Here is a 13222-nt window from a genome sequence, read left to right as displayed (position 1 = left end):
AGTCCAAGTATCTGAAAAACAAGACCACCTAATTTCCCAGGAATTGGGACAATTTTTGTTTGGCTTACATGATTTAATGCCCTTCGGCTGCTCATTTTCTGCTGCATCCAACACAGGTGCCTGTATCCATCCATCACAGCCCCCATGCTCTGCTTACCTGCTCCCTCCCAGACCAACTGAAAAGACGTCTTACACTATCTACAACTGCAGTTATAAAATGAAATCCCCATTTTTTTCTCCAGGCATTTTAGCTCAGAGTCTTTCCCCCTGTAGCCAAAAGGGTTTTGTTAGGCACAGAGCTAAATGCTCGTGTATAGACTCCGGAGTCTGGATTCACAACACCAATTTTATCACAGATGGCACCTTGCCCAACTTAGACTGCCACAGAAGGAGATGAGAACTATAGCTTCTCCACGTTGAGGTGCTGAACAGCCAATAAAGCACCACGAAAACCATCCTTAGGAGTCCCCGGTCCACTCTGTGCACACCCTGACTGCAAAACCAGCCTGAGATGTACATCTGCCTGGGAGACCCACCCAAGTGAGACCTCTTGCTGTTGCAGCAGCACTGCAGGTGATGACCACGGTCGTGATGCTCAAAGGCAATTTGGGCACCTCTGGATGAACCGTGGTGCCAGCAGCATGCACTCACCCGGTCCCTGACATGGCATAGCCCTGTGCCCCTTCCCCTCAGGAGGGGGATTTTCAAAGGAATACACATTCAGTTGGTGGGTATGATGGGAAGCAAGCTTTTGGGATCAAGCCAACATTCTACTTATGCTATGAAATAATTCGGACAGCTACTGAGGGTCAGTTGCCTCGCACTCCATTAGCCTGGTTAGCGGCAGCCTCGTCCCGCTGAAGCAGAGGGCTGGGAACAACACACAAGGGCTCCTTGTATGCTGTCTGCATCTCGGAGGGGACGGATTTATCCTGTGTTCACCCACTGCCAGGGATGGCACAGCCACGGCAAGTCCTCCTGTCCTTAAAGAGCCTTTTATCAGCACGGTCTTGCTCTGCAGTAAGCTTGTGTTGGAGTGGGTAGATAGGCAGAGGAAATGAATGCAGCTCTCAGCTCCTTAGCACATACAAGGAAAATAAAAATACGCCCCCCCCAAGCCACGGAAGTGTGCCAGCATGCTCCTCTGTGCACAATCTCAGTGCCCACAGCCCACGGGCTGCAAGCAGCCATGCACATCTGCTGAGTGGGATGTCCTGGTGCGGCAGGGACACCCAAAGCAGGCAAGAAGGATAGTCATAGGATCACAGACTAGTTTGTGTTGAAAGGGACCTTAAAGATCATCTAGTTCCAACCCCCTGCCATGGGCAGGGACACCTTCCACTAGACCAGGTTGCTCAAAGCCCCATCCAACCTGGCCTTGAACACTTCCAGGGATGGGGCATCCACAAGCTCTCTGGGCAACCTGTTCCAGTGCCTCACCATCCTCACAGTAAAAAATTTCTTCCTTATATCTAATCTAAATCTACCCTCTCAATTTAAAGCCATTACCCCTTGTCCTATCACTACATGTCCTTGTAAAAAAAGTCCCTCTCCAGCTGTCTTGTAGACCCCCTTTAGGTACTGGAAGGCTGCTACAAGGTCTCCCCAGGGCCGCCTTTTCTCCAGGCTGAACAACCCCAACTCTCTCAGCCTGTCTTCATAGGAGAGGTGCTCCAGCCCTCTGATCGTCTTTGTGGCCCTCCTCTGGACTCACCCCAACAGGTCCATGTCCTTCTTACGCTGGGGGCCCCAGAACTGAATGCAGTACTGCAGGTGGGGTCTCACCAGAGCAGAGTAGAGGGGGAGAATCACCTCCCTCAACCTGCTGGCCGCACTTCTTTTGATGCAGCCCAGGATATGGTTGGCTTTCTGGGCTGCAAGCGCACATTGTCAGGTCATGTCCATTTTCTCATCCACCAGTATCCCCAAGTCCTTCTCTACAGGGCTGTTCTCAACCCATCCCCCCCCCCAGCCTGTACAGGTACTGGGGATTGCCCCAACCCATGTGCAGGACCTTGCACTTGGCCTTATTGAACTTCATGAGATTTGCACGGGCACACTCCTTCAGGTTGTCAGGGTCCCTCTGGATGGCATCCCTTCCCTCCAGCCTGTCGATTGCACCACACAGCTCGGTGTCATCAGCAAACTTGCTGAGGTTACACTCAATCCCACTGTGTATGTCATGACCCCTCCCCTCCTCTCTTCCTGTAGGAATTACCTTTCTCATTTGTAAGGAGCCGGCTTCTGAAACCAAGCAAATAACAAGATCATCTGCAGTTTCTTCTCAGGGCCTCCCGGTATCAAATACAGCAGTTGAAGCATGTATTTATGAGATTTCTGGTAAGGAGGAAAGACCAATGTCTGCAAAGAGTTCATTCGGGATTTGCCAGCCTGTTGCTGTCTGTCTGCAGTTGAGCTGATCCAACCCTCCACACACCCAGCTCCCAACAGTCTCCTTCCCTGTCCCATGGTCCTGGCCTCTCCACAACCAGTCCGTGAATTGCCCAGCTTCAGGACTGCTGACCTTGATATACTTCCTGAAGGAGGCTGCAGGTGTTCAGAGCACGAGCTGCCCTGGATAGCGTTTTTCCACTGGACTGACCTGCCAGACCTTCATCCAGCACATTCCTGGCCCCCAGAAAGAGCCACTCTTCAAGCAAAACCCAAAGGCCAGCTCAGGATTCAAGAACCAGCTTATCTTGACTCACCTAGAAACATGCCCCGTTGCAAGTAGGACCCCACAACATCTAACTGTCACATGAGATCAGCATTTCAGGCACCCAAACCCAAAGCACCCCCAGCTTCCAACAGACTGAGAAGGGGCTGGGACCACTTGGAAGGTGGCAAGACCCTTTTATGCCTGCCACGTGTCTTGCCAGAGGTCAGCATTCTGAGACCTGCAGTTAAATCTAGCACCCAGCACAAAGCAGAAAGCACCGTCGGGGAAAGGACCAGTTGCAAAACAGAATAATTAACATACCGGCACCACGCACACAGCCTCAGGAGGACCAGAAGAGCTTCCACCTCTGCTTGGGGACGAACGAGGACCAGCCTTGTAGCGGAGCACAGAAGGAGACACCAGCATGGGCAAACCACAGGGGGAAGAAATCCACACAACTTCAGGACTTACCTCCATCCACTTCCCATTGACTTCCATGAAGAGGACGCAGAAGGGGTCAGATTTGGAAGTGACATCCCTGTCCAGAAGGTTTTGGCCGCAGACGGACAACTCGACTTTGCAGACACAGTACTGGGAGCCGACGGGTCCCGCCGGCGTGGGAGTCACGGTGTACGCCATGGACTCCAGTGGCAGAAGCTCCCGGCAGTCTGTGGGACACAAGAACGAAGAGAAACCTCAGTGCAAGCAGAAAGGCAGAAAACGCTGTCAGCGCCAGTGGGTTGGCCACAGACAGAGGGGCCGCATCCAGAGCCTCATGCTCTAAGTTACATGCAACGAGTTATGAGCCCTTCCTGGCTCCAGAGCAGCTGCCCTGAACAGTCACCATCCCCACATGGCCAACACACCAGGCAGATGTCTTGAGTGGGAGCCCAGCAGAGCACCTACAACCTGCTTTGGTTTTGCTTCATAGATAATAGATTTTCGAGGAAAGGTAATGTCTTCTGCTTACCCCCCCAAGGGAGTGGGGGGGGTCCCCCAACCTCTTCCTCCAGCATGCTGGGGTTTTTTTGTGGGGAGGAACTACACTTCCACACCATCTTTCAGCAAGAAAACTGGTCGTTGTCTGGCTGGTCCCAAGCCATGGACCATGGACCTAAGTTATGAGGGCCAAACTCGAGCTCTGCCCCCCAAATTGTCATAGGGGTGAGACCGTGAGGATGAGTGGGGTGGAGGGCAGCTCCAGCCCTGGTTCAGCCCTATCACCACGCAACTCACCAGGCCAGCAGAAAGCAGTGGCTCTGGCAGCAGTTAAAAGTAGCAATAGCTGGTTCACAGAAGAGCGAGGCAAATGTGACAACCACTGCATGGCCTGGTGCATGGGATGATTTACAGGGCCCTGATAAAAAAACCCTTATCATAAGAAGAGCTTATCAAAAGTCTGCTACCAAAGCCATTTTGCAGAGATATATGTGTTTTATACTATTATTAGTGCAAAACTCCATCCCACACAACAGTTTTACCTTCTGATGTGCAGTTTACTTGGCAAAAAACACTAAAGGTCTTCAACAGAGAAGAGGAAAGGGGGAAAAAAGAGAAGGAAAAGCATTTTCAGATTAATTTATACTAATAAACCTTTGTGGCTGGGGTTGCTAGTGCAGAGAGAGCTCTTTTCATCAGCTACTTCAATACCTTTTTCCCTCTTTTTCAAGGGTGGCTCCTGGCTCATCCACTTTATCTGAAAACCCTAAACATCACTTTCCTCTACCTTGCTAAGCCATCTGCTGCTGTCTGGCATTGAAACCCCAATTAATGTTATTTGTTTGTTTTGCCCGGGCATGAGTATTTACAAGCACTTGCACTGCTGGGAGCTGCGCTGCTGCCCTCTTCCCTTGCAGCTCAGCCTCCAAGCTGGGATGGGGAAGGGGACAGGGATGGGGTGATCCCAGCGTGGCTGTGGGAGAGTTTGCTCTGGGCTCACCGCTGGCCGCCCTGAGCACTTGGCCCCAGCTGCAATGAATACCGAGTGGAAAACAGCTCCCAAGTCTTCCAAGGCTCTGAGCCCCCCTCTCCTACCTGCCAAGATCTCTGCTTGGCACTAAGTCACCAGAAACAAGCCTGATTTTAACCCCCAATGGTAACTGCAAGCTCTTCATCACAGCCTGCTGCTCAGGACAAGAGCAGTGCAATCATTTCAGCTCCATAAGAACCCAGAAAGATCTCCAGAAGAAAATCCCCATCCTTGGCTGCACATGCATGTGTACATCACTGAAACAGCACCCACGTCCCTTCCCTGAGCACAGGTTCCCCTTGCCTAGACCAAACACATCTTGTGCTGTCGTTCCCCATCCACAGCAGTGCAACACCAAAATGGTGGCACATGTTGGCAACCGTCCATCTACCATGACTTGAAAGAGAAACACATGCAGAAGTAAAGTCCTCATGGCTCATCCACCATGAAGCCCCTGTGGCTGCTGGGATGACAGCTCTGAAACACCTGTCCCCACCAGAGCTACCTCTGCTCCTCTCAAGGCCATGTTACCAGTTGCAGCTAAAACAAAGATTTTATTTATTTTTTTTTCTTTAATGCACAGATCATGTAATCAATGTCTTAAAATAGCCAGGCCTGTTCTATTTATGCCGCTGTCTGTCTGCCACTCCCTCCGAAAAGCAAACACGGGGCAGCTGTGCTGGCATGGACCCGGTCCTGCTGGAGCAGGGAGATCTGGGCTGGGTTTTTCCATCTCCCCTTCCCCCAAACCTCAGCACTGTCTCACAAAAAGCAGAGGCAGCAAATGACTCAGTGGAAAAAGCTTTTTCCCAGGGCTGGCAGGCACCAAAACATCCTCTCCACAGGCTGTGCATCGCCTGTGCTCCAGCCCCTGCGCTCAGCCTGCTGTGCTCCCCAGGGAGCGCGCGGTCCAAATGGGCACAGGGAAGAGGAGAGGTGGCCAGCGCCAGCTGGGGCCAGCTGAGGGCAGAGACCTGGTGGGACTCGTGTCCCCTACACGGACACACTCCCCACCCAGGCACTCAAAATGAGGGACTGGGACACTGGCCTCTTCTCCAGGTGCCGAGCTGGAGAGCTTGATGCCATCTCACGGGTGCCAAGCACAAAGTCCTGTGGTTGCTCCCTCCCCAAGAAGGCAAAAGGCAGTGGGAAGACGTCACCACCCCCTTCCACATCATCCTAGTAAAGATGATTTTTCCACTGAGGAGCTGCTGATCCAGCCAGCCCACCAGGCATGGAGATGCCAAAGAGATGGGCAGCTCTCCTGAATCACGGCTCAGGCTACTCCTCCCCCCCCAGCTCCAGTCCTGGTATAAAACCCTGAGAAGCTTAACTGTCCTGATTCAGCCAAAAAGTAATTAGTTTAAATGAAAAAGTCATTTTCCCAGCCACGTTGGCTCCACAGACTTCTCCACAGAAAGTTTAATGCTCAGAGAGGTGGCAGGGGCAGAAGGTGGTGATGCCACCAGGGCACGGCCACGTCTGTAGGTGACACCATTGCTCATCCACGCATACCATCCTGCCCCGCGAAATGGCCCTGGGAGCTGATTCCTCCCCATCGGAGAGCCGCAGCCACCTCTCCTCCTGCCACACCAGCATGGATCCAGCACCTTCCCTGGGGCCAGGCAGGGGTTTGGCCCCTGCAGCCTCGGCAGCAGCCATGGGTCCCCCTAGCTCAGAGGCTTCGCATCTGAGGCACCACCAAGATTCAGCGAGCTGCCAGCATCTTAACCCCCCAGCAAATGCTTTAAATTCAGGGGGGAATTTGAGCTGGCACCGAAAGAGCCGGCTCACCATCATCTGTATTCCAGTCTCTCCTCCTTTTTTTGTTCTCCTCTCCTCGCATTCACCGCCCTGAACGAAGTCCTGCGACTCACTTTGCATCTGTGGCCAAATATTCTCCCGATGTACAATCCCAGCTGCCGGCTGCGTGCTGATCATGCAGACACGTGGACTCCTGCCGAAACACGGCCAGGCTACCAATGAGAGGTCTCAGGGACAAGCACGAAGGTCTGATTGCCCCATGGTCTCGTCTGCCATCAGCCACAGCAGATGCCTGAAGAAGTGTCACAAGAGCAGGACCAGGGTGGAGGGACACAGTCCCGAAATCCTTTCTGGGCTCCAGCTTCCAGGACCTCCTGAGCTGGATGCATCTTTGCACTTCGTAACCTTCAAATGCTTTTTCCTTCATGACCTGGTCACCTCCAAGCTGTTCCGTGTCCACAATGTCCTGCAGCAAGGGGTTTCACTGGCTGGGGGCACGCACAAGCCCTGGGACCACCCAGAATATCTGAGATGAACATCTGGGAGCCCCAGAGCAACATGCACAGATGTTCTCCTCCCCCTCCTCCTCCTTTTCCTCCTCCTCACCCCATGGCCCCCCAGTCTCTACAGCAGATCCCCAAACCCCATCCAGAAGGGCCAGCTGGAGGCCCTGGGATCTTTCTTCCTCTCTTGTCTGAAAGAGGAGGGGAAGGAGTTATCTGTTTTGCAAACTAACTTCTGCCCTGGGAAGTTCCTCTTCCCTCCGCAGAAGAGAAGCCCCACAAGAAGCAGTCACTTGGGCCACGCTAAGGCCCCGTTTGAAGCATTAACAGGAAAAAACAGAGAGGAAAAAAAAAGAAAGCTGTGCTTTAAGTAAAACATTTGGGGGGCTTTTTAAAATGTTAATGGTGCCATCAAACTTCAGTGATCTCCTCTCCTTAAAGAAATCAGATTTATTTTCACAGGGAATACCAGGCATATTTGAAACAGCTGCAGAAGTACTGGTATCCACCAGTGATACCATGCAAAGTCCCTCGGGGTCCCTCCTGGGGATGTCCCTCCCCTTCTTTGGGACCATCCGTGATTTCTGTAATACCTCACAGAAGTCACCTGTGACTCAGTTTACCCACTTGGGCTGCCCCACTACAGCCTACTGCAATTGTAGAATCAAATTTACTTTCTGCAAGGGGAAAATGAGAGAGATGAGTATCAAACAGGTACATTTGGGTTCCTCTAAAGCACGCATCTGAGCTTACAGGCAGCAGAGACACAGCGGCAGAGCAGCAATACCCGAGGGAGGATGAAGAGCAGGTGAAAATGTGTTGTCAGAAGATTGAAGCAAAGTTGCAGAGCAGAAGGACACAGAAACTGGTTGCCCAGAGCAGCAGCAAAGCTGAGAGGCAGCACGCACAGAGCTGGAGATGCCAGGAAAAGCCAGGATGTGCTGTGACGGATGCCCGACGCAGCTCCCCACGCTGTCAAAACCCACACCGGCCGCTTTCCTCCCTCCTGTCAACAAATACAGTCATCTCCAGAATTATTTTGCAAAGCAAAAATGTTTGCCTTTCAGTCTTGCCTAGGCAACACGGTGGATTTACCAGCCTGCACCTGGTCTTAATAACAGCCTCGTTACCTTCTGAATGCACGTGCAATTAGTCATGTACACAGTACTGTACTCCTCCCCAGCAAATGCCTCTGCTGCGGTGGAGCAGGCTGGGGGAGGCAGAAAGGGGATGCTTGCACATGAAAACTCCCTGCAAGGATGTACCTTGGGTACCCGCTACCATCAGAGGACCTTCATTTCTCCTGCGAGGCAGGGAAAGGCTGAAAACTGCCTCTGAGCATCCCAGCATGGGCGGCACGGCTGGGACTGAGCTCAAATTCTCCCAAATTCCCAGAGATTTGGGCAGAGGGGATGCCCAGGATGGGCTCTGATTTCCAGGCTGGTGCGCTGTGAGTGAGTCCCATGGCCCTGCCCAACAGAAGGAGCCAAGGGGATTGTACTGAGATATTTTGGGGGCCTGATACAGCGGGAAAAAGGGTTTCAGGACAACATAATTAAGTAATTTCCCCAGTGAACCCTTCCTGATGGAAACTGTGCCTAATAGTGCTTCAACAGATAACGCTGCTCCTGCCAACCGTGGGGTTTCTTGCACTGGTGCTGTGAAATCCCATCCCAAGCGAGACGTGACAACAGCTGGTGGCCACCTTGATGCGACAGCTGCTGCTTCTTCATTTCGTGCCCAGGCAATGGTCACCCACAATGTCCAGCTCCTCTCAGACCTATTCTGTCCCCAGAAAGGCCCCCAAACCTTGGCACAGTTTGGTGCTGGGGTAGGCAGCCTCCTTGCCAAAACCCCAAGTGGCTGCGCTGACCAGTATGCAGGCAGCAGCCAGCAAGATTCTCCTGTGGGTGATCAGCAAAGCTGTGCAAAGTCACTTGGCGTGACGTGGGAGTCACAAATCGCAGGAAGACCCCGAGGCAAACCCTGCGGCACCAGAGCTGGCCCCCCCAAAGTGGTTTCACATTTCAGCCTCTCCAGAAAGTTTGTGTGCCTGCTTCCCAGCCAGAAAGAGAAGATGCCACACAAAGAGAGCTGCCATACCCAGCCATGTTGGAGACCACAACCTCCCAGCCAGCATGCCAGGACAGGCAAGGGGATTTTCCCCAAGTCCTGCAGCTCATGCAGGGAAGAGGCATAAAAGCCCACGAGAAAAACTGAGGCAGAAAGGGAGGATGAGCTCGAGTCTCAGACCAAGGCACCAAACACAAGTCCATCCCAGCAGCACTTCTTGCATTCAGGCACTTTCAAGGGAAAGAGGTTTCTGGAGGAAAGAAGTCTTCAGTGGGTTGAAATGTCCCATCATTTCAAATCCCTATTTTTAAAAAGGGAAAAAAGGAAGACCTGGGGAACTACAGGCCAGTCAGTCTCACCTGTGTGTCCAGCAAGATCATGGAGTGGATCCTAATGGAAACTATGCTAAGGCACATGGAAAATCAGGAGATGATTAGTGACAGCCAGCATGGCTGCACTACGGGCAAATTGTGCCTGACAGATTTCGTGGCCTTCTGTGATGGGGTTACAGCGTTGATGGATAAGGGAAGAGCAACTGATGTCATCTACCTAGACTTGTGCAAAGTATTTGACATTGTCCCACACGGCATCCTTGTCTCTAAATTGGGGAGACATGGATTTGATGGATGGACCACGTGGTGGATAAGGAATTGGCTGGATGGTTGCACTCAAAGAGTTGTGGTCAACAGCTTGATGTCCAAGTGGAGACCAGTGACGAGTGGCGTTCCTCAGGGGTCAGTACTGGGACCGGTGCTGTTTAACATCTTTGTCAGTGACTTGGAGAGTGGGATTGAGTGCATCCTCAGCAAGTTTGCCAACGACACCAAACTGTGTGGTGCGGTCAACACGCTGGAGGGAAGGGATGCCTTCCAGAGGGACCCTGACAGGCTGGAGGAGTGGGCCCGTGCGAACCTCATGAAGTTCAACAAGGCCAAGTGCAAAGGCCTGCACATGGGTTGGGGCAATCTGAAGCACAAACACAGGCTGGGCGATGAGTGGATTGGGAACAGCCCTGAGGAGAAGGACTTGGGGGTGTTGGTTGATGAGAAAATGGACATGACCTGACAATGTGCGCTTGCAGCCCAGAAAGCCAACCATATCCTGGGCTGCATCAAAAGAAGTGCAGCCAGCAGGTTGAGGGAGGTGATTCTCCCCCTCTACTCTGCTCTGGTGAGACCCCACCTGCAGTACTGCATTCAGTTCTGGGGCCCCCAGCGTGAGGACATGGACCTGTTGGGGCAAGTCCAGAGGAGGGCCACAAAGACGATCAGAGGGCTGGAGCACCTCTCCTATGAAGACAGGCTGAGAGAGTTGGGGTTGTTCAGCCTGGAGAAAAGGCAGCTCTGGGGAGACCTTATAGCAGCCTTCCAGTACCTAAAGGGGGTCTATAAGACAGCTGGAGAGGGACTTTTTACAGGATCCCACCCTGACTGTGCAGGGAGAGTTTCACCCAGCAGGAGATCCGTCTCCAGAGAACAACGAGATGGATAATGGAGACGTGACCCACTAAGCCACATCCAAGCATCAATAAATCTGGGGTCATAACTTTGAAAAATGAAGCACTTCCCATGCAGAAGGACCTGCCCATGGAGATGCTTGTCGCTCCCTCTGCAGCCTTGGGACACACACCTCCGACCCAGGGATTCAGGAGACCCATCCAGCTTCTCCAGCTGGATGCAGGGGGAAAGATCACCACATCACCTGACAAGTGACTGGTGAAAGGGAACCCACAGCAGCCATAAAACCTTCGGGGACCTCCAGAGACCCCCTGGGTGAAGCCACCTTTGCTCCTTGCTCAGGGGCAGAGGGGACATTGTAGCCCTGCCTCTGGACAGCCCACCAGGCAGCCGGCTGGCTTGCAAGGAGCTACATGGTGCGAGGAGAGGAGCTATGATGCAGCCTGTCCCACCCACGGGTGCCACTGCCAGATGGCCCAGGGTCACCCTTTAGAAGCCCAGCCCTGGCTGGGTGCTCAGCCATGACAGCCTGTTCGGCCTGGCAGCCAGCGGCAGGCAGGGGCCACCGGGCAGGACCGACTGAGCGGGTATGGGCACGTGCCAGACCACAGGACAGGAGCATCCCTTGCCTGACTGCCATTTCCCAGCGCATGCCATGGGATATGCAGGGACACCTCTCCAGCCATACTAAGGTGCCAGAGCATCGGCTTCCCCAGTGCCCCACGGAGTTGGGACACTGGCAGATACCTTAACAGCATAATACATCACACTGTAATACCAGTGTAATTGCATTAACAGGTCCGGCACATAAGACCCTCAGGGAAAGGGGATTAGGAGATGTCATCATTTGCGGTCTATCACACTGGCAGAGCTCCTGTGCTGCTCGTGCTTCGCCAACAACCGCACTCAGCACTTGCGAAGACCTTGCAGGCTCCAGGTGCTCTGCAGGCACCACAGCCCCAACCGTGGCTGTGACACACAGCCATCCCACCACAGCCAGAGAGGACAGAATGGGGCTATCCTGTTTTCTGCTTTCTACAGACCTCCTCCTTGGGCAAAGCCCTTCGCTGCTCTGTGCCGTTTCCCCTCTCCCCCACCCAAGGGTCCAACCCAAGGCTGACCACCACCTGTTGGGATTTGGGACCGCAAAGAGGGCTGTCAGGAGCCAGAGCTAGGAAAGATGCTCTGAAGAAGCCAGGTGGATGGACTAACGTTCCCCTCGCCCAGACCCGTGAGCACAGGGGCCACCCTGTGCTGCCTGTCAAGCCCAGGGCTCATCAGCACCATCCACTGCTCGTCTCATTTTGAAAACATCATCACGTGAAGAGCCACTCCAAAGCACTTCCCCTGCCCAGTCCAGAGCTGAGGCAGCAGCTGCAGATGCCAAGCACAAATCCACCACCTCCAGCTGCCTCTGCCATCCCCGCGTGTGGCACAGCAGCTGCTGGACTCTGGGAGAAGGCAGTGCCAGCGAAGAAACCAGCTTACGATGAAGGACCCACAGGGTGGGAGCAAGACTCCTCCACACAGGCCCACCCTGCCCTGCATCCCCCCCTGCACCGCAGTCCTGCTCCCTGTATCGCCACGATGACGTCCCCAAGTGTCCCCCCCGCATCCCCCCTGCCACCCAGGCTGCTTCCCCCATCCAAGCAGAAACTGGAGGGACCTGGGGCTGCTCTGCCCCAAGAGGCCACCCCGTAGCTAAGGGGAGCTGCCGTTCCCCGGGACAAGGGCATTGGGGAAGGCAAGAGCCCCTGCAGTGGTCCCGTACGTGCGCCAGCATCCCTCCAGGGTGGAGGCCCGTCCCTCCGCAACCGCAGGGACATGACCGCTGCCCAGTCACTGCTCCAGGACTGGAGGACGGGACCCACGTCCTTGCAGAGGGGCTCATGTCCGCAGAGACACCGAAACTGGAGATCTCAGTAAGCCAGGGATGTGAGAGTAAAACCAAACACCTTTATCTGCTTCCAGCGTGCGGGCAGCCTCCGATGTGAGCTGACTGGCACTGATCCGCGCCCTCGGGCAGAGCTTGCCCTGGCACCGGGGGAGCAGAGGGCAACAGGATTCGTTCTCCAACCCTCTTCAGACAAACCCTCTGAAAATGTCATTACACTGTCCCCAAAGTATCTAAAACCACTTACCGGCAAGAAATCACAAACCCCGAAGAGCAGGAGAGCCGAGTGCTCCAGAGAGGGCAGGGCCCCTGCGCTCCCAGCACCAAAGGTGTTTCCGTACTTCTCACCCGGCAGAAAGCCAAGGGTTCCAGCCTGGCAAACGAAAGCAAAACTTGTTCTTCCACACCCAGCGGTGACGTGCGAAGGGAGGCAGCACCATTGCTGACAGGGGGCTGGACATGCTGCAGACGCTGAGCGTGGTTTGGGAGAGCGCTCAGAAAAATCAGAAAGTAGAAAAACAACCCCCCCAAAAAAGTATTTCCTCTAAGCCCAAGAGAAAATAAATGGGCTCTGATGGCTGCTACCAGACAACGGCAATATGGGTGCCTCTGCAGGAGGCAGAACCCAGCCTTGCTGCATGCCCTGTGATTGCTGCATGCCCTGCGATTGCTGCATGCCCTGTGATGGCTGCATGCCCCGCGCCTGCTGCATGCCCCGCGATTGCTGCATGCCCTGCGCTCACCACATGCCCTGCTCACAAATCCACGTGCGGTTTCCAGCACGGCAGCAGCACTGTGCTTGCTGCTCAGAAATGGAGAAAGGGCGAGGGGCTGGGCAAGACGAGAGCGTAGCAGCCCCCTCCCTTAAGGACACACAGTGACAGCCAAGCCACGCAGACCGAC

General features: G+C 54.0%; 1 protein-coding gene across 2 annotated transcripts in view; it reads right to left on the bottom strand.

Moving 5' to 3' along the window:
• The window catches only part of CPNE2 (copine II), a 50574-nt gene extending 37923 nt beyond the window's left edge, over positions 1-12651 (bottom strand). Inside the window, exons 1-2 of one of the 2 annotated variants that reach the window (XM_010583340.1) lie at positions 12567-12651; positions 3131-3327 (exon numbers count right to left, since the gene is read on the bottom strand). In XM_010583340.1, coding sequence (XP_010581642.1) covers positions 3131-3298 — 168 coding nt within the window. In that variant the 5' untranslated portion in view covers positions 3299-3327; positions 12567-12651. Of the gene's footprint in view, positions 1-2218; positions 2313-3130; positions 3328-12566 lie in introns of those variants that run through there. The other variant, XM_010583348.1, reaches the window with a different exon arrangement.
• Between the last annotated feature and the right edge of the window lie 571 nt (positions 12652-13222).

This window comes from Haliaeetus leucocephalus, unplaced genomic scaffold (genome assembly GCF_000737465.1).
Source record: "Haliaeetus leucocephalus isolate CR32 unplaced genomic scaffold, Haliaeetus_leucocephalus-4.0 Scaffold92, whole genome shotgun sequence".
Lineage (NCBI taxonomy): Eukaryota > Metazoa > Chordata > Aves > Accipitriformes > Accipitridae > Haliaeetus > Haliaeetus leucocephalus.
The sequence above is the reverse complement of the archived record's forward strand: the minus strand, read 5'-3'. Positions and strand labels throughout refer to the sequence as shown.